At 39.4% G+C, this 20,452-nt stretch overlaps 1 protein-coding gene across 2 annotated transcripts in view; it reads left to right on the forward strand.

Moving 5' to 3' along the window:
- SNAP47 (synaptosome associated protein 47) overlaps window positions 1-20,452 on the forward strand; it is a 70,081-nt gene that overhangs the window by 29,256 nt on the left and 20,373 nt on the right. For both annotated transcript variants that reach the window (XM_066352820.1, XM_066352828.1), the window contains exon 3: window positions 15,243-15,733. In XM_066352820.1, the coding sequence (XP_066208917.1) occupies window positions 15,243-15,733 (491 nt within the window). The remainder of the gene's footprint in view (window positions 1-15,242; window positions 15,734-20,452) is intronic.

The raw sequence follows: 20,452 nt of genomic DNA on the forward strand, positions 1-20,452 counted from the left end.
GTGACGTAGTATTCCATTGTGTATATATACCACAGCTTTTGTATTCACTCATCCACTGTCAGACATTTGTGCTGTATCCAGATCTTGCCTATTGTAAACAATGCTGCAGTGAACATCGGGGGTGCATATCTTCTTTTGAATTAGTGTTTTGAGACTTTTAGGATATATTACTAGTACTGGGATAGCTGGGTCATAAGGCAGTTCCATTTTTAATTTTTTGAGGAAACACCCCACTGTTTTCCACAGTGGCTGCAGGAATCTGCATTCTCACCAGCAGTGTAGGAGGGTTCCCTTTTCTCTACACCCTCTCCATCACTTGTGTATTGATTTTTTAATGAGTACCATTCTAACAGGTGTGAAGTACTATCTCATTTTGGTTTTAATTTCATTTCTCTAATGATTAGTGACTGAGTATTTTTTAATATGCTTATTGGCCATCTGTATGTCCTCTTTGGAGAAATGTCTATTCAGGTCCTTTGCCCATTTTTTAATTGAATTGCTTACCTTCCTTGTTGAGTTTTAGAAGTTTTTTATACATTTTGGTTATTAACCCCTTATCAGACATATTGGCAATTACATTCTCCCATAGTGTGGGTTATCTTTTTATCTTGTTAATGGTATCTTTTGCTGTGCATACGCTTTTTAGTTTGATGTAGTCCCATTTGTTATTTTGTCCTTTATTCCACTTGCCTGAGGAGATATATCAGCAAAAATATTGATATGAGAGATATCTGAGAGTCGATTGCCTATGTTTATTTCTAGGATTCTTTTTTATAATAATTTTATTTTTTTAATGGGGTGACATCAATAAATCAGGATACATATATTCAAAGATAACAAGTCCAGGTTATCTTGTCGTTCAATTATGTTGCATACCCATCACCCAAAGTCAGATTGTCCTCTGTCACCTTCTATCTTGTTTTCTTTGTGCCCCTCCCCCTCCCCCTTTCCCTCTCCCATTCCCCCCTCCCCCCCCCCCCGTAACCACCACACTCTTATCAATGTCTCTTAGTTTCACTTTTATGTCCCACCTACGTATGGAATAATGCAGTTCCTGGTTTTTTCTGATTTACTTATTTCGCTTCGTATCATGTTATCAAGATCCCACCATTTTGCTGTAAATGTTCCGATGTCATCATTTCTTATGGCTGAGTAGTATTCCATAGTGTATATGTGCCACATCTTCTTTATCCAGTCATCTATTGACGGGCTTTTTGGTTGTTTCCATGTCCTGGCCACTGTGAACAATGCTGCAATAAACATGGGGCTGCATGTGTCTTTACGTATCAATGTTTCTGAGTTTTGGGGGTATATACCCAGTAGAGGGATTGCTGGGTCATAAGGTAGTTCTATTTTCAGTTTTTTGAGGAACCACCATACTTTCTTCCATAATGGTTGTACTACTTTACATTCCCACCAACAGTGTATGAGGGTAAAAGACATACACTTTATAAATTTTTATTTTATTTTTTATTTATTCATTTTAGAGAGGAGAGGGAGAGAGAGAGAGAGAGAGAGAGAGAGAGAGGAGAGAGAGAGAAAGAGGGGAGGAGCTGGAAGCATCAACTCCCGTATGTGCCTTGACCAGGCAAGCCCAGGGTTTCAAACCGGCGACCTCAGCATTTCCAGGTCGACGCTTTATCCACTGCGCCACCACAGGTCAGGCTAGGATTTTTATAGCTTTGTGATTTTTATGGCTTCTTTTATCCATTTTGAATTTGTTTTTGTGAATGGAATGGTGTAAGTTGGTGGTCTAGTTTCATTTTTTTGCATGTACCTGTCCAATTTTCCCAACACCATTTATTAAAGAGACTGTCTTTACTCCATTGTATACTCTTGCCTCCTTTGTGAAATATTAATTGATCATAAAGGTGTAGGTTTATTTCTGGGTTCTGTTCTGTTCCATTGATCTGCGTGCCTATTCTTATGCCAGTACCATGCTATTTTGATTACCGTGGCCTTGTGATATAGCTTTATATCAGGAAGTGTGATACCTCTTACTTTGTTCTTCATTTTCAAGATTGCTGAGGCTATTTGGTATCTTTTAAAAAATTTTTTAAATATTAGTTCTAGATCTGTGAAGTATGCCATTGGTATTTTAATAGGAATTGCATTGAATCCATAGATTGCTTTGGGTAGTATGGACATTTTAATGATGTTAATTCCTTCTATCCATGAACATGGTATATGCTTCTACTTGTTTATATCTTCCTCAGTTTCTTTTTCAATGTCTTAAAATTTTCCAAATACAAGTCTTTTACCTCCTTGGTTAAATTTATTTCTAGGTAGTTTATTTTTTTGTTGCAATAATCAGGTCTAGTAGTTTTTTGGCAGAGACTTTAGGGTTTTCTATGTACAATATCATGTCATTAGCAAATAATGACAGTTTTACTTCTTTTTTTCCAATTTAAATGCCTTTTATTTCTTCTTGTTGTCTGATTGCTGTGACTAGGACTCCCAGTACTATGTTGAATAAGAGTGGTGAAAGGGGACACCTCTGTCTTGTTTCTGATCTTAAGAAGGGGATTGCTTATAATTTTTGCCATTAAGTGTGATGTTGGCTGTCGGTTTGTCATATATGGCCTTTATTATGTTGAGGTATGTTCCCACTGTTCCCACTTTGCTGAGAGTTTTGATCATACATTGGTGTGGGATTTTAGCAAATGCTTTTTTTTGCATCTATTGATATGATCATGTGATTTTATCCTTTATTTTGTTTATGTGATAAGTCACATTGATTGATTTGTAGAAATTGTACCAGCATTGCCTCCCCAGAATAAATCCCATTTGATCATGATGTATGATCTTTTTAATGTATTGCTAGATTCAGTTTGCTAATATTTTGCTGAGAATTTTAACATCTAAATTCATCAGGGATATTGATCTATAGTTTTCTTTCTTTGTAGTGTCTTTACCTGGTTTTAGAATTAGGATAATGAATGCCTCATAAAATGAGCTTGGAAGTTTTCCCTCCTCTTAAATTTTTGGAATAGTTTGAGAAGGATAGGTGTTGCATCTTGTGTGTGTGTGAGAGAGAGAGACAGACAGACAAGAGGGGAGAGAGATGAGAAGCATCAACTCATAGTTGCGGCACCTTAGTTGTTCATTGATTGCTTTCTCATAGGTGCCTTGACCGGGAGGCTCTAGCTGAGCCAGTAACCCTTTGCTCAAGCCAGTGACCTTGGGCTCAAGCCAGCAACCATATGGTTATGTCTATGATCCCATGCTCAAACCAGCAACCCCTTTCTCAAGCCGGCAACCCTGTGCTCAGCTGGTGAGCCTGTGCTCAAGCCTGTGAGCCCGTGCTCAAGCCAGCAACCTAGGGGTTTTAAACCTGAGTCCTCGGCATTCCAGGCCAATGCTCTATAACTGCGCCACCACCTGGCCAGGTTGATTTACTTATATTTTCATAAAGAATTATGCATCTTTGTTACTGAGATATATGGTTATGCTCTTGTGTTTTTTTGTAATGCCCTTATCAGATTTTTAAATAAGAGTTAAAGTGGTCTTGTGAACTGAATGGGCAAAGCAGTCACTCTTGCCTTGAAAGAATGGCTCTAGTCTTTATAAGAGTTGGTATACAATTGTTATTTTTTTCTTGTAGGTTTACAGAATTCATCAGTGAGGCCACTTAAACCATAAGTCTTTTTCTATGGCCAGCTCTTTTATTACAGATTCAATTTCTTTGTGAGACTGTTCATATTTTTAAACATTTTCTTGCCTCAGTTGCAGATGTTGAGTTTTTTCAAGTGTTTTGTATGTTTCATATAAGTTGTTCAATTTATTGGTGTAAGTTGAGTGTGATAACTTATAGCCTTTCAGTGGCTGAAGGACCTATGGTAAGACCTCTTTTTTATTCCTGGTATTGGTAATTTGCATTTTCTTTATTTTTTTTCTTGATTATTTCTTGCTAGGGGTTTACTTTTTTTTTTAATTTCTTTTTTTTTATTGATTTAAATTTATTGTGTTTACATAGATTCAAGTGTCCCATCAAATACATCCTTCCCCCACCCCGAAATTCCCCTCAATATCCCCTTTGTCCCCTCTCCCCAACACCCTCCCCGCGTTCCTCCAGGATTTGCTCTTTTGCTCTCTATAACACTGTTATGTATATGTAATTTCACCAATATCTTTTCCTTCTCTGATCTCATCCTCTCATCCCCTTTCCTTCTGTCCGCTTTACCACTGGTCCCTTTGATCCCTCCTCTGCCTCTATTCTGTTCCTCAGTTCACATTGTTCATTGAATTCCTCATATGAGTGAGGTCATATGATATTTTTATTTCTTGCCTGGCTTATTTTACTTAACATAATAGTTTCCAGGTCCATCCATGTTGTTTCAAAAGGTAGTATTTACTTCTTTTTCATGGCCCCATAGTATTCCATTGTGTATATGTACTACAGCTTTTTAATACACTCGTTCACTGAAGGATACTTGGGCTGTTTCCAGATCTTGTAAACAATGCTGCCATAAACATGGGAGTGCATTTCTTCTTTTGAATCAGTGATTTGGTGTACTTAGAATATATTCCTAAAAGTGGGATAGCTGGGTCAAAAGGCAGTTAGTTCCATTTTTATTTATTTTTTTAACTTTTTTTTTTAATTTATTTATTTTATAGAGACAGAGAGTGAGTCAGAGAGAGGGATAGACAGGGACAGACAGACAGGAACGGAGAGAGATGAGAAGCATCAATCATTAGTTTTTCGTTGCGCATTGCAACACCTTAGTTGTTCATTGATTGCTTTCTCATATGTGCCTTGACCACGGGCCTTCAGCAGACCGAGTAACCCCTTGCTGGAGCCAGCGACCTTGGGTTCAAGCTGGTGGGCTTTCACTCAAACCACATGAGCCCACGCTCAAGTTGGCAACCTCGGGGTCTTGAACCTGGGTCTGCTGCATCTCAGTCCGACGCTCTATCCACTGCGCCACCGCCTGGTCAGGCTCCATTTTTAATTTTTTGAGGAATCTCCATACTGTTTTTCACAGTGGCTGCACCAGTCTGCATTCCCACCAGCAGTGCAGGAGGGTTCCCTTTTCTCCACATCCTCATCAGCACTTACTATGTGTTGTTTTGTTAATGAGTGACATTCTGACTAGTGTGAGGTGATATCTCATTGTGGTTTTAATTTGCATTTCTCTAATGATTAGTGATGTTGAACATTTTTTATTTTGCCTATTGGCCATCTGTATGTCCTCTTTGAAGTGTCTATTAATTTCTTTTGCCCACTTTTGATTCAGTTATGTTCCTGGTGTTGAGTTTTACATGTTCTTTATAAATTTTGGTTATTAACCCCTTATCAGACATATTTCTGAATATGTTCTCCCATTGTGTGGTTTGTCTTTTTATTTTGTTCATATTGTCTTTAGCTGTGCAAAATGTTTTTAGTTTGATATAGTCCCATTTGTTCATCCTGACTTTTATTTCACTTGCCCGTGGAGATAAATCAGCAAATATATTGTTGTGAGAGAGGTCGGAGAGCTTACTGCCTATGTTTTCTTCTAAGATACTTATGGTTTCACGACTTACATTTAAGTCTTTTATCCATTTTGAGTTTATTTTTGTGAATGATGTAAGTGGTGGTCTACTTTTATTTTTTTGCAGGTAGCTGTCCAATTTTCCCAACACCACTTGTTAAAGAGACTGTCTTTACTCCATTGTATGTTCTTACCTCCTTTGTCAAATATCAATTGTCCATAAAGGCGTGGGTTTATTTCTGAGTTCTCTGTTCGGTTCCATTGATCTGTATGCCTGTTCTTATGCCAGTACTAAGCTGTTTTGAGTACAATGGCCTTGTAGTATAACTTGATATTAGGAAGTGTGATACCTCTAACTTTATTCTTCTTCGTCAAGATTGCTGAGGGTATTTGTGTTCTTTTTTGGTTCCATATAAAATTTTGGAATATTTGTTCTATATCTTTGAAGTATGTCATTAGTACTTTAATGGGAATTGCATTGAATTTATAAGTTGCTTTGGGTAATATAGACATATTAATGATGTTTATTCTTCTTATTCTTGAACACGGTATATGCTTCCACTTGTTTGTATCTTCCTCGATTTCTGTTATCAATGTTTTATAATTTTCTGAGTACAAGTCTTTAACCTCTTTGGTTAAATTTACTCCTAGGTACTTTCTTTGTTATTGTTGCAGTAGTGAAGGAGATTGTTTTCTTAATTTCTCTTTTGGACAGTTCATTGTTGGTGTATAAAAATGCCACTGGTTTTTGAATATTAATTTTATATCCTGCCACCTTGCTGAATTCATTTATCAGGGCCAGTAGTTTTTTTACTGAGACTTTAGGGTTTTCTATGTACAGTATCATATCATCAGCAAATAATGATAGTTTTACTTCTTCTTTTTCAATTTGGACGCATTTCTTAAATCTTAACTCCACATTCCTCTTTTACTAGATTCCCACTCCCCCTTGTTCTGTTTACAACAGGACTCTTAACATTTCTTACGTCATTGGTTTGGTTGTAATAAATTCCTTGAGGGTTTTTTTTTTTTTTTTTGTATGGGAAGCTTTTTATTTCTTCTTCTGTTTTTAATGATAGCCTTGCTGGATAAAGAAATCTTGGTTGTAGGCTCTTGTTTTGCATTAATTTGAATATTTCTTGCCATTCCCTTCTCGCCTCAAGTGTTTTTGTTGAGAAGTCGGATGTCATCCTTTTGGGGTCTCCTTTGTAGGTGATTGACTGCTTTTCTCTTGCAGCTTTTAGTATTCTTTCTTTATTTCTTAGCTTTGGTATTTTAATTATGATGTGTCTTCGTGTAGGTTTATTTGGGTTCCTTTTTAATGGGATTCTCTGTGCTTCTTGAACTTGTGTGATTTTTTCCTGCATCAATTTTGAGACATTTTCAGCTATGATTTCTTCAATCGGGTTCTCTATCCCTTGTTCTTTCTTTTCTCTTTCAGGAACCCCTATGATGTGGATGTTGTTTCTCTTCCTATTGTCACAGAGTTCTCTTAGAATTTACTCAGACATTTTGATCCTCCTTTTCTTTTGCTGTTCTGCTTCCGTGCTTTTGCTTATCTTGTCCTCTCAATCGTTGATTTGATCCTCTCTTTCATCACACCTGCTTTTAATTCCTTCTAGTGTAATCTTCATTTCTGATATTGTGTTTGTCATTTCTGTCTGATTCTTATTTTATGATTTCAATGTCCTTTTTGATGCCAGAAATCTCTTTGTTTAGGTGCTCATGTTGTCTATCTATGGTTGCTCTAAGATCCTTGAGCATCCTAACAATCATTATTCCAAACTCTGCATCCAGCATCTTAGTTATTTCCATTTCATTCAATTCTTTTTCTGGGGATTTCTCTTGTTGATTCATTTCAATTGCACTTCCCTGTCTTCCCATTTTGTCTCTATATAGACTGCTCCTTCAAATATGTTGTTTGTGTAGCTATCTGAGTATAGGGTTGGTGTTGTCTGACTCCAGCTTTCAGTTGTGTAATTTCTAAATCTTCCTGGGATGGCTTCAGCTGTTTGTAATCCACTGTGGGCTACATGTCTGCTGCTACTGCTCTTTTTGCTGTTTGTGACGTTTTCTATGCCTTAGCTGGGTCAGGTGTGAGGAGCCTTTTCTTAAGATACAACTCTAACTATGGTTGTTAGGTCTTGAGCTGATGCTCTGTATCTGGCCCACTGGATGTACCAGCCCTGGACCTCACAGGCCGGAAACTGGTGAAGACCAGTGGGAGTCACCGCTTTTGACTGGCCCTCAGCAACTTTCTTGGAGCTACAGGCAATCCAGAATCATCTTCTCCTCATCCGACACCCGATCCTCCAAGTCGGCCATCTTGGGCTGCTCTCAGTTTAATTTTTTTAATTTCTTAACTATTTTTGGCTTTGTTAATATTTTATATTTTTTGTTTTAAACATTATTAATTTCTACTTTTTCTTTTTTCTACTTAATTTACATTTAATTTTTAACTTTTTTATTTGTTAATAAAATTTATTTATTGATTTGAGACAGACAGACAGAAACATCAATCTGTTCTTGTATGTGTCCTGATTGGGAATCAAACCCACAACCTCTGTGTATTGGGACAATGCTCTAACTGGCCAGGGCTTAATTTACACTTTTTTTTGAAATTTATACTTTTTAAGATAGAAACTTAGATCGCTGATTTTTTAACCTTTTCAAATTGTTTTTAAATATGTGCACTGAGAACAATAAATTTTCCTCTCATGACTGCTCTATTTGTATTCTACCATTTTTTGTGTATTATATATTCAGTTTCATTCCCTTCACATATTTTTATATTCTTTATTTAGAATTTTGTTTAATTTCCAAATATTTGAAAATTTTCAAGTTAGCTTTTTTGTTATTGACTTCTAGTTTTATTTCTTTGGGACAGAGGATAGACTATCAGTTTTTTCAACAGTCTGAAATTTTGTACTGGTCTGCGAAAGAGTTAACCACCCTCATGTATGAAGATTATAGACCTCATGATCTTAGTTGAATTTTCTTATGCTCAGGGTAATTTCTGCCTTAGCAGTCCCCCCAAAAATTATCCTGTTGTTTTCACTGGTCCCCAAGTGTAAAAAGGTTGAAAACCACTACTCTGTGTGATTTCAATATTGAAATTTATTGAGGCTTGCTATTCTCTTTTTTAATGTTCTGAATACACTTGAAAACAGTTTATTCAACAGGTGGATGCTGATTCTATAAATATTAATCAGGTTGAGTTGGGTAAATGGTATGGCTTAAAATTTCTATATTCTTACTAATTATTTTTTGTCTTATTACTGTATCAACCATAAAAAGAAATTTGTTGAAACCCACAGCTGTGATTGTCTATTTCTCCTTTTAGTTTTACCCATTTTGCTTAATGAACTTTTAAGTTCTGTTTATTGGAAACATACATATTTAGTATTTTTAAGTTGTTCTGTTGGATTTGACCCTCCTGTTCTTATGCATGGTCTGTCTTTATTTCTGGTAACACTTCTTATCTTAAAGGTTACTTTTGGCATGATATATTTTTTTTCCAGTCCCCTTGCTTTTCACATATCTGTGTCATTCTAGTTCACAGTGTCTCTTAAGATATAGCTCAGTCTTATTCTTTCACCAGGCTAACAATCATCCCTTTAGTTAGAGAATTTAGTCCATTTTTTTTTTAGTACTAACTGTATCCAGCCACACATTGCTGTGGCTCAGTCTGGTTAAATGGAAAAGAAAGAAAAGAGAAAGCGCATGTTTCTAATATGTTTAATTTCACAATGCTTGTGGGTATATAATATTTTTTGTTCTATTGTCTGTGCAGATATAGAGATTGTCTGGTTTGCCAACTCTAGAACACACAACATATAATCGTAAAATATTTAGTATTTAGTATAGCATGTGTTGCTTTTATGTCCAGCAGATGGCACCGTTTTTTAAAAAAAGCATGTTTTAACCTGTCAAAGGTGTGACATCTATATAATAGTAGGTATATAAAAAAAAGTATGTATTCTAATGCAGCATTGTATCAAAATTTCAAAGCAAATTTCAAAAAAACTCTGAGGAACTTTCGTAGATTTAAGATTTTGAACAAACGAACATTTACATTTTTATTTATATAGGTGATTACTAGTATGGTTGTGTTCAGTTCCACCGTCTTGTTTTCTGTTTATTTGATTCTTGTTCCTTTGCTTTACCAGCCCTGCTTCTCCTTTTTTCTCTTGTATTGACTTTTTACATATATGTTATTATCATTAGTGGTTACTGTAGAGTGGTGCTGTCCAGTATGGTAGCTGTAAGGCATATTAAATTTAAGTTTAAAATTCAGTTCCTCATGTCTTATCCGGCCAGATAGCTCGGTTGGTTAGAGAATCATTCCGAAGCACAGAGGTTGCTGATTAGATCCCTGTTTAGGACACATACAGGAATGGATTTATGTTCCTGTCTCATTCTCTCTCTCTCTCCCTTTGACTCTCTCTAAAATCAAGAAAAATAATTCAGTTTCTTATTATATTAACTACATTTCAGGTACCCATGAGCCCCATGTTATGTATTTGGCAATACAGGTCACTGCCAAAAAGTCTGTTAACTCTTTAGCGATTAAGATTTAGGATTTATTTTGAGTCAGAATTACCCAGGGTCAAGTATGGTAAGAATAACATTTTCATCAGAAGATAATGTGTGCCCAGTACTGATTAGCTTTGTATTTGTAGGAAAATACCTACTGATTTTAACCTTGAATTTCTTTTCTTAAAACATGGAGATAATCCTTTGTGCTCTTTCTGCTTCATGGAATATTTGTGGAAAAGAACGCTGTGAAATGATCATGTGCTTTATAAAGGCTAAAGCAGATTCTTATTTAAAAAAACAAGTATTAAAAATGTATGGAGCCTGACCTGTGGTGGCGCAGTGGATAAAGCGTCGACCTGGAAATGCTGAGGTTGCTGGTTCAAAACCCTGGGCTTGCCTGGTCAAGGCACATATGGGAGTTGATGCTTCTAGCTCCTCCCCCCTTCTCTCTCTCTGTCTCCCTCTCCTCTATCTCTCTCTCTCTCCCTCTCTCTTTCTTCTCTAAAAAACACATGAATAAATAAAATTTAAAAAAAATGTATGGACCAGAGACTTCAAAGCAGCTTTACTAGGTAAGGAGATCACAAAAAACTGGAAGAAGCCTATAAGTCATACAGAGAATAATGGGTAGGCAGAGAAGCATAAGTCATGTGCTTCAACAAGATAAGTCCTCAGAAAAAGTCCTGGACGAATTGGAAGTAATTGAATTACCAGATGCAGAGTATAAAATAATGATTGTTAGGATTGTGAAGGATCTCAAAGCTACAATGGATGGACTTAATGAACACCTCAATAAAGAAATTGTAAGCATCAAAAAGGACACGGAAATCATAAAGAAGAACCTGACAGAAATGACAAACAATATCAGAAATGAAGACTAGACTAGAAGGAATTAAAAGCAGGCTGGATGAAGCAAAGGATCGAATCAGCGACTTAGAGGACAAGATAAGCAAAAATACGGAAACAGAATAGCAAAAAGAAAAGAGGATCAAAAAGTCTGAGGAAACTAAGAGAGCTTTGTGACAACATAAACAGAAACAATATCTGCATAATAGGGGTTCCTGAAGGAGAAGAGAAAGAACAAGGACTATAGAACTCTTTGAAGAAAGTATAGATGAAAATTTCCCTAAATTGGTGCAAAAAGAGCCACACAAGTTCAAGAAGCAGAGAGAACCCCATTAAAAAAGAACCCAAAGAGACACACACCAAGACATATCATAATCAAAATACCAAAGCTAAGACATAAAGAAAGAATATTAAAAGCTGTAAGAGAAAAACAGTCAATCACCTACAAAGAAACACCCATAAGGATGACATCTGACTTCTCAACAGAAACACTTGAGGCCAGAAGGGATTGTCAAGAAATACTCAAAGTAATGCAGAACAAGAACCTACAACCAAGACTTCTTTATCCAGCAAGACTATCTTTTAAAATTGAAGGAGAAATAAAAAGCTTCCCAGACAAAAAACCCTCAAGGAATTTATTACAGCCAAACCAATGCTGCAAGAAATGTTAAGGGGCCTACTATAGACAGAACAAAGCGGGAAAAAATATATATTTATTAAAAGAGGAATATAGATTTCAAGAAAAAAATGGCAATAAACAACTACATATCAATAATAACCTTAAATGTAAATGGATTAAATGATCCAATCAAAAGACATAGGGTAGCTGAATGGATAACAAAACAGGACCCGTACATATGCTGTCTACAGGAGACCCACCTCAAAACAAAAGATACGCATAGACTAAAAGTAAAAGGATGGAAAAAAAATATTTCATGCAAATAGAATGAAAAAAAAGCTGGGATAGCAATACTTATATCTGAGAAAATAGACTTTAAAGCAAAGACTATAGTAAGGGATAAAGAAGGTCATTACATAATGATAAAGGGAGCAATCCAACAGGAAGAGATAACCATTATAAAACTATCTATACACCTAATATATGAGCACCTAAATATATAAAGCAGATTTTGATGGATATAAAGGGAGAGATCGACAGCAATACTATAATAGTAGTGGGTTTCAATACCACACTAACATCAATGGATAGATACTCAAGAAAGAAAATTAACAAAGAGACAGCAGACTTAAAAGACACACTGGATCAACTCGATTTAATAGATATCTTCAGAACCTTTTACCCTAAAGCAGCAGAATATACATTCTTTTCAAGTGCTCATTCTCTAGGGTAGACCACATATTAGGGCACAAAAGCAGTCTCAACAAATTTAAGAAGATTGAAATCATATCAAGCATATTCTCTGACCACAGTGGCATGAAATTAGAAATTAACTACAATAGGAAAACTGAAAAATACTCAAACACTCGGAAACTAAACAGCATGTTATTAAACAATGAATGGGTCAACAATGAGATCAAGGAAGAAATAAAAAATTTTCTTGAAACAAATGTAAATGAGCATACAACAACTTAAAATCTATGGGACACAGCAAAAGCAGTCCTGAGAGGGAAGCATTACCGGCATACTTAGGAAGCTAGAAAAAGATCAAATAAACAACTTAATCTGGCAACTAAAAGAACTAGAAAAAGAACAGCAAGTAAAGCCTAGAGGAAGTAGAAGGAAGAAAATAATAAAGATCAAAGCAGAAATAAATGACATGGAGACCAAAAAGACAATACAGAGGATCAATGAAACCAAGAGATGAGCTGGTTCTTTGAAAAAGTAAACAAGATCAATGAACCCTTAGCCAGACTCACCAAGAGAAAAAGAGAAAGGACTCAAATAAATAAAATAGTAATGAAAAAAAAAATAGAAATGAGGGTGGAGAAGTAACAACTTGACACAGCAGAAATACAAAGGATTGTAAGAAAATACTATGAAGAACTGTATCCCAAAAAATTAGACAACCTAGGTGAAATGGACAAATTCCTTGAAAAATATAATCTTTCAAAAATCAATCTGGAAGAATCAGAATACCTAAATAGACCAATTACAACAAATGAGATCGAAAGAGTTATCAAAAAACTCCCATCAAACAAAAGCCCTGAGCCAGATGGATTCACAGGCAAATTCTACCAAACATTCAAAGAACTAACTACTATTTCAAAAAATTCAAGAAGAGGGAAAACTTCCAAGCTCCTTTCATGAGGCAAACATAATTCTGATTCCAAAGCCAGGCAAAGACAACACAAAGAAAGAAAACTATAGGCAATATCCCTGATGAATTTAGATACTAAAATTCTCAACAAAATATTAGCAAACCGGATCCAGCAATTCATGAAAAAAATCATACATCATGATCAAGTGGGATTTATTTTGGGGAGGCAAGGCTGGTACAATATTTGCAAACCAATCAATGTGATTCTTCACATAAACAAAAGGAAGGACAAAATCACACATGATAATATCAATAGATGCAGAAAAAGCATTCGATAAAATCCAGCACCCATTCATGATCAAAACTCTCAGCAAAGTGGGATTACAGGGAACATACCTCAACATGATAAAAGCCTTCTATGTCAGGCCCACTGCCATCCTCTTACTCAATGGGCAAAAGTTAAAAGCAATCCCCTTAAGATCAGGAACAAGGCAGGGGTGCCCCCTTTCACCAGTCTTATTCAATATAGTTCTGGAAGTCCTAGCCACAGCAATCAGACTAGAAGAAGAAATAAAAGACATCCAAATTGGAAAAGAAGTAAAATTATCATTATGTGTTGATGATATGATATTGTACATAGAAAACCCTAAAGTCACAGTTAAAAAATTACTGGACCTGATAAATGAATTCAGCAAGGTGTCAGGATATAAAATTAATACTCAGAAATCAGAGGCATTTTTATATACCAACAATGATCTGTTTGAAAGAGAAATTAAGAAAACAATCTCCTTCACTTTTGCAACAAAGAAATAAGATACCTAGGAGTAAATTTAACCAAGGAGGTTAAAGATTTGTACTCAGAAAATTATAAAATTGATAAAAGAAATCAAGGACGTCCGGGCCAGTTGGCTCAGTGGTAGAGCGTTGGCCTGGCGTGCAGGAGTCCCAGGTTCGATTCCCGGCCAGGGCACACAAGGAGAAGCGCCCATCTGCTTCTCCACCCCTCCCCCTCTCCTTCCTCTCTGTCTCTCTCTTCCCCTCCCACAGCCAAGGCTCCATTGGAGCAAAGTTGGCCCGGGCACTGAGGATGGCTCTGTGGCCTCTGCCTTAGGCGCTAGAATGGCTCTGATTGCGGCAGAGCAATGCCCCAGATGGGCAGAGCATTGCCCCCTGGTGGGCATGCCGGGTGGATCCCGGTCGGGCGCATGTGGGAGTCTGTCTGACTGCCTCCCTGTTTCCAAGTTCGGAAAAATACAAAAAAAAAAAGAAAAAAGAGGATATGCAGATGGCCAATAGGCATATGAAAAAGTGCTCAACATCACTAATCTTTAGAGAAATGCAAATTTAAACCACAATGAGATATCACCTCATACCTGTCAGAATGGCGCTCATCAACAAAACAACACAGAATAAGTGCTGGCGAGGATGTGGAGAAAAGGGAACCCTCCTGCACTGCTGGTGGGAATGCAGACTGGTGCAGCCACTATGGAAAACAGTATGGAGATTCCTCAAAAAATTGAAAATCGAACTGCCTTTTGACCCAGCTATCCGACTTTTAGGAATATACCCCAAGAACATCATAGAACTATTCTAGAAGGAGAAATGCATCCCCCATGTTTATGGCAGCATTGTTCACAATAGCAAAGATCTGGAAACAGCCCAGTGTCTGTCAGTGGACTAGTAGATTAAAAAGCAGTGGTGCATATATACAGTGGAATACTATGGAGCTATGAAAAAGAAATATTATTTTTTGCGACAACATGAATGGACCTAGAAACTATTATGTTAAGTGAAACAAGCCAGGAAGAGAAAGAAAAATATATGACCTCACTGGTTTGAGGAATTCGGCGAACAATATGAACTGAGGAGCGGAATAGAGACAGAGGCGGGATCAAAGGATCCAGAAGGAAAGTGGACAGAGGGAAAGTGGATGATAGGCTGATAGGATAGGATGAGAGCAGAAAAGCAAATCCTGGAGGGAAATGGGGAGGGTGTTATGGGGAAGGGGACATGGGGATGTACTGGGGAACACAGGGGAGGGGAGGATGTATTTGGGGGGACACTAGAATCTATGTAAACACAATAAATTAATAAAAAGAAGTACATAGGTAAAAAAAAATGTATGGACCAATTTATTTTTGTTTTGTTTTGTTTCATCTTTTAGGTTGCTGACAGAACTGGAATCTCCTTCTTGGTGGCCCTTCAGCTCCAAGCTTTGGAAGATGCCATCAGACACAAAAGCCAGGGGACACTCCTCAATGACTTGTTCCAAAGCTCTTGGAAAAGAAGGGACAGTGATCAGAATTCCTGCTGTTATTTCCCAGAGAACAGAATCTCATGTGAAACCAGGAAGGCTTACTATCCTTGTGTCTGGGTTGGAAGTCCATGATTCAGACTCTTCGCTCATACACAGATTTGAAAGAGAAGATGTAGATGACATTAAGGTTCACACACCTTATGAAGTTAGCATCCGTCAGCGGTTTATTGGGAAGCCGGACATAGCTTTTCGTTTGATATCTGCCAGGATGCCAGAAGTTATCCCCATTTTGGAAATGCAGTTCAACAAGAAGGTTGAGTTGTTAGAAGATGCTTTGATGATCAGAAGCACTGGAACCTCTTCCCCAGTGAAGAAGGGATACTCGGTGTGGCAGGGAGGTAAGTGGCCATCAACACAGCCTGGGCACAGGCCTCTGAAGTTGCAGTCAGACTCGGCCTGCATTGGTGCATACTTGACACAGTCATCATGGGCAGCTGCTGGCTCCAGCTCACTAGCAGCTGTCCATGTGTTTGTAAATAAAATAATTATGGCCCTGGCTGGTTAGTTCAGGTGGTGAAGAGCATTGTCCAGAAACAACGGGGTTGCAGGTCCAATCCTCAGTCAGGACACATACGGGAAGCAACCAAAGAATCCACGACTGAGTGGATCAACAGATGAATGCTTCCCTTGCCTTGGCCCTCTCTTTCCCTGTGTCTCTTAAAAAAATAAAAAGCCTTTGCCAGATAGCTCAGTTTTACTGGAGCATGAAGGTTGCGGTTTGATTACCCAGTCAGGGCACATACAGAAGCACCTTGATGTTTCTGTCTCTCTCTCCTTGCCTCTTTCAGAAAAAAAAAAAAAAAAAAAAAAAAAAAGGAAAGAAAGGAGGGAGAGAGGTAGGGGGGGCAGGGAAAGAAAAATAATAATTTCAGACCATTTTCCTAGTACTAGCCAACTGTGTATCTCAGATCACTTTGAGTAGGTTTCCTAATAGATCAGAAAGGGTTTTTCAGAACAAGGGGCAGGTTTGAGTAGATGCTTTCACTCTCCTTTGTGTGATTTGAGAACTAGCATTTCAGTTCTCATTAACTGGCACCAGCCCCACCAGCTCTGTTGAGTCCTCATCACCCCCACCATGACTCAGCCTCATTCCCCTGTCCCTTCACATTTGATCGAGGTCTTCCCAGATCACCTTCCAGGGTGTGTGGGGAGGTATTTGAATCTTGGAAAACTAGGCAGTAGAGTCTGTGTGGTTTACTCGGTTCCGTGAGGTACTCGAAAGCCTTGCTTTCCCCAGCAGCAGTGAGGCTCTGGTGTCCTGCAGGTCTCCATGGGGTGGACGGTGTGGCTGGGCATGGCCAGCGGGTTGAGTGTGGGGACAGAACGTGTGGATACATCACGTGTCCACACACCCTGTGGTTCTTGGGCCCCGGTCCCCTCCCTAGCACAGAGTAACTTGATGTCGTCTGACGTCTCAATTTTGCTATTCTGACAGGTATTTTGTGGCATCTTGATAGTATTTTAATTTTAATTTCTATCACTGATTGTGAGATGTGTATTTGCTTTTAATCCCACAAGTTTTGCTCTGTGGATTGCCTGTGTGTGTGTGCCTGAGTGTGTGCCTGTGTTTTCCTATTGGGACTTTTTTTTTTCCTTTTTATGTCTGATTTGTAAGAGTTCCTTATGTATTCTAGATAGTCAATCCTCAATGACTTTAGTGGTGGCTATCAGAGCCCTCCCAGACTGTCAGCCCTTATTATAGAAATCTTTATCTGTGGTCAGGAAAATTTGTTTGTTTTTGAGACTTATATAAGGAATCCCAAAGTCATAACATATTCTGACATCTTCTAATACTTGAATTATAGGTAACATTTTATATTTCATGTGGGGGTTTTTTGACAATTGGCTTCCTCATTAACTTTGATCCTGAATGTCTGTTTAAATCAGAAAGCTGTTTGTTACTATTCCAGTCTTTTTTTTCTCTCTTAAGTGATTGATTTTAATACTAATATGTGACCTGTTTCCCTAATGCATGAATATCTTGATACTATTCCAGATGGCCTTAAGTTTCAAAAAGAAATATACTTGATAATAGATCTGGTCTTGTAAGATATGAAATGTTAGAAATGTTGATGTCAAAACTTAATTTAAAAACCTATTTTCTTGGCATTTCTGGTTTTTCTTTGGCCCCTCACTCAAGGCGGACTCAGAAGCTGACCCAAAAGAGAGCCAAGAAGGGCAGGCTGCACCAGCCAGGGTGACAGCCTGACCAGAGGACCCATCAGGCAAGGCCATGTGCAAGCCTCACTGGCAGCTGCTCTGATGTCCTACGTTGTGATGTGTCACCCCACTGCATTTTCTGCTAGGTAGGGCCTCCCCAGTGAGCGGGAAAGGACCCAGCTGGAGGGACCAGGTAGTGCTGTCAGCCACAGTTCCACCAGTGCCAGTGGAGAACCCACAGCACCAGGCATGGCAGCAGGTACCCACAGCCTGCCTCACAGAGCTGCACCATATCTGTGTGTTGTTAGGCATAGTGGTTTCCAGGAGAGAACTCAGGAGGTAATGAATGAGATGGTGGCTGTGAGCGTACCATGTGCGGCCTGGGGTCACACCACACAGAATCTCTGGGTCTGCTGCTGGGCCCCACAGAAGGCAGGATGGCAGGATCCTACCCTAGTACCCAGGTGGCAGACAGGGCAGGAATAGAGTGCCAGGCCTCTGCGCCACTGTGGGAAAACAGGCGAGGACAAGTTCTGTAGAGCCTGTTGTCTGCAAGGGCAGGCTGGACTTCCTGGGCACTGGCTGAGGCTGCTAAGCACAGGCCAAACATTGTCTTCCTCCTCCAGGAAGCCACAGACCTGCTTTTAAGACCTTTCAACTAATCATAACAGACCTACCACATTGGGTAGCCTCCCTCACTGAGAGTCCATGATCATGGGTCTTCCCCATCCACATCACACACACCTTCCCGACACCTAAATTCAGGGATGGATTGAACAGCTGTGACCTTGCCTGTCACAGTAATGGACCAAATGTGTGTAGAATGAGCTGACAGATGGGTTTTCATCTTGGTGCTAACTTTAGCCTCTGGGTGGGATCCTTGCAGGGTGTCTGCATTGGCACCAAGCAGGGCATACCACCCTCCCTTTGCAAGGCTGCCCGAACTCGTGGAGGAGGTGCACCTGACAGCTGTGGGTCTGGAGAGGCTCAGGTAGCAAGTGATGTGTTTGGAAGGAACAGCCTGCTCAATTTAGCATAAGCCAGATGCTGTCTGACTTGCTTGGAGCTTCTCAGAGTCCTCTGCAAGCCTCACGACAAGAGCCAGCGTCCCAGCAGCTTCCCACCGTCACCTCTGGGTAGTGTCTGCCGTCACCTCCATCTTTACTGTTCCACCCTGGAAACTGTCAAGACAGGGAGTGGAAACCAGGACTGACATCACAGAAATGGGTTCCCCTCCTGTATGACGTATTTGGGTAAAATATGCTGCCAGAAGGTGGCAGTCTAGTAGCAGCAAACTAGGGTTTGCCATGGGCAAGCAGCTAGAAGAACTTTCCGGAGACCTCTGGGTTAATGTGTTGTGTGGACGGGTGAGGGTCCAGGAGTGACACAGGTGGGCACTCTCCACCTTAGGAAAGAGCAGTTGCGGATTGCTGTTTTTTCTTCACAGCATCTTTTATATAATCTTTCACATTTTAGAATAATTTAGACTTGCAGAAAAAGTTGTGTAGGGATAGTTCAGATTTCCCATGTCTCCCACACCCAGTTTTCTCTCTTGTTGTCACCTGTCATTATTGTTTGTTGTCCTAACTGAGGAGCCAGTGTGGATACGTTGTTATTCTTGCAAGTTGTGTTTTATTCTGGCTTCCAGGTTTCCGTATGACATTTCAGCATTGTGTCTCTTGGACCCTCTTGACCGTGTCAGTTGGCCAGACTCTCCTTGCTTTGGTGGCCCTGATGGTTTTTAGCAGCTGTAGTGTGCTCTAGGTTGTCTCGTAGCCCTGGGGTGAAGTCCACACACCCGTCTTTGTCAGAACCGTCCACTCCTGGATCTTTGAAGGTTTGGTACAGATTTTTGCCTTTGTTGTTTACTGACCGTCACCTTTTAAGAGAGTCTTTTTCTGACCACCTAATTTAGGACGTGTTGGTCACCCACACACTCAACCCATGGAGACCTTGCCTCACGCTTGCCCTCTGTTGCCGCCTGTGTGTCTCAGCCAGGTGCCCCTCAGTGTTACCTCCTTCCTGGAAAGTGGAATCATCTGTAAGTTCCTTTGTAGCTTGAACAATACTGTGCTTATTTTGGTTAACACAGATAATTCATGACTTTAGAGACAAAAAGCATCTTATACTGAACTAAATTAATGTTCTTAGCAGATATTTCAAAGCACTGAGGTAACTGAGTCAGCAACTCCACTGTCAACACAGAGCACTGGGGTGGCCAAAGCAATGCTCTGGATGGGTCCCACCAAACCCATCGCTTCCTGAAAAAATCCCCGACTTAGTATATTCCAGGAAGAAATAGCCTCCAGTCTGGCTTTCTGGTTGTTTAAGTAATAATACTCTTTTGTTAAGCATTCAAAAAGAGTGTATCTCTCAGTAAGATAGCTCTAACTGCTGAAGTGGACACCAGAGCACAGTCTCGGGCACCATGCGAGTGGACAGACCTTGCACTCACAGAAGCTAGTCAGGGCAACCCCAGTGGGAGGGGTGCTGAAAAAATAAACAGCAGGGCCATCCCAAGCCAGTTCAGTAAAAGATGTGACACCAGGGTAGCTGCCGACAGAAGGACCACATGCAGGACATGTCACCAGACTTAGCCCTGGGGGTGGCCCCTCTGTGAGATGCATGCAGGTGAGGTGGAGAGGTGGTAGGACCAGCATGCTAGAGATGGGGTGGCGAGGGCGGGGCAGGCTGAGTGAGGCATTTCCTCACCCCTTAGGCCTGGAGAACTGCTATTTCACAGGCCAGTGAAGTCCGCCTTGCCATTGTGACATCCTGATAACACTCCACACAGTACTGGTGGGTGTCATGCTACTGAACAAGCCTCAAGGATTCTGGAGGAGCTGGGACTCAAGCCAGTCTAGAATACAAGTTACTACATTAGTTCAGAGGAATTG

The sequence above is a fragment of the Saccopteryx leptura genome, chromosome 1 (assembly GCF_036850995.1).
Source record: "Saccopteryx leptura isolate mSacLep1 chromosome 1, mSacLep1_pri_phased_curated, whole genome shotgun sequence".
NCBI classification, from domain to species: domain Eukaryota; kingdom Metazoa; phylum Chordata; class Mammalia; order Chiroptera; family Emballonuridae; genus Saccopteryx; species Saccopteryx leptura.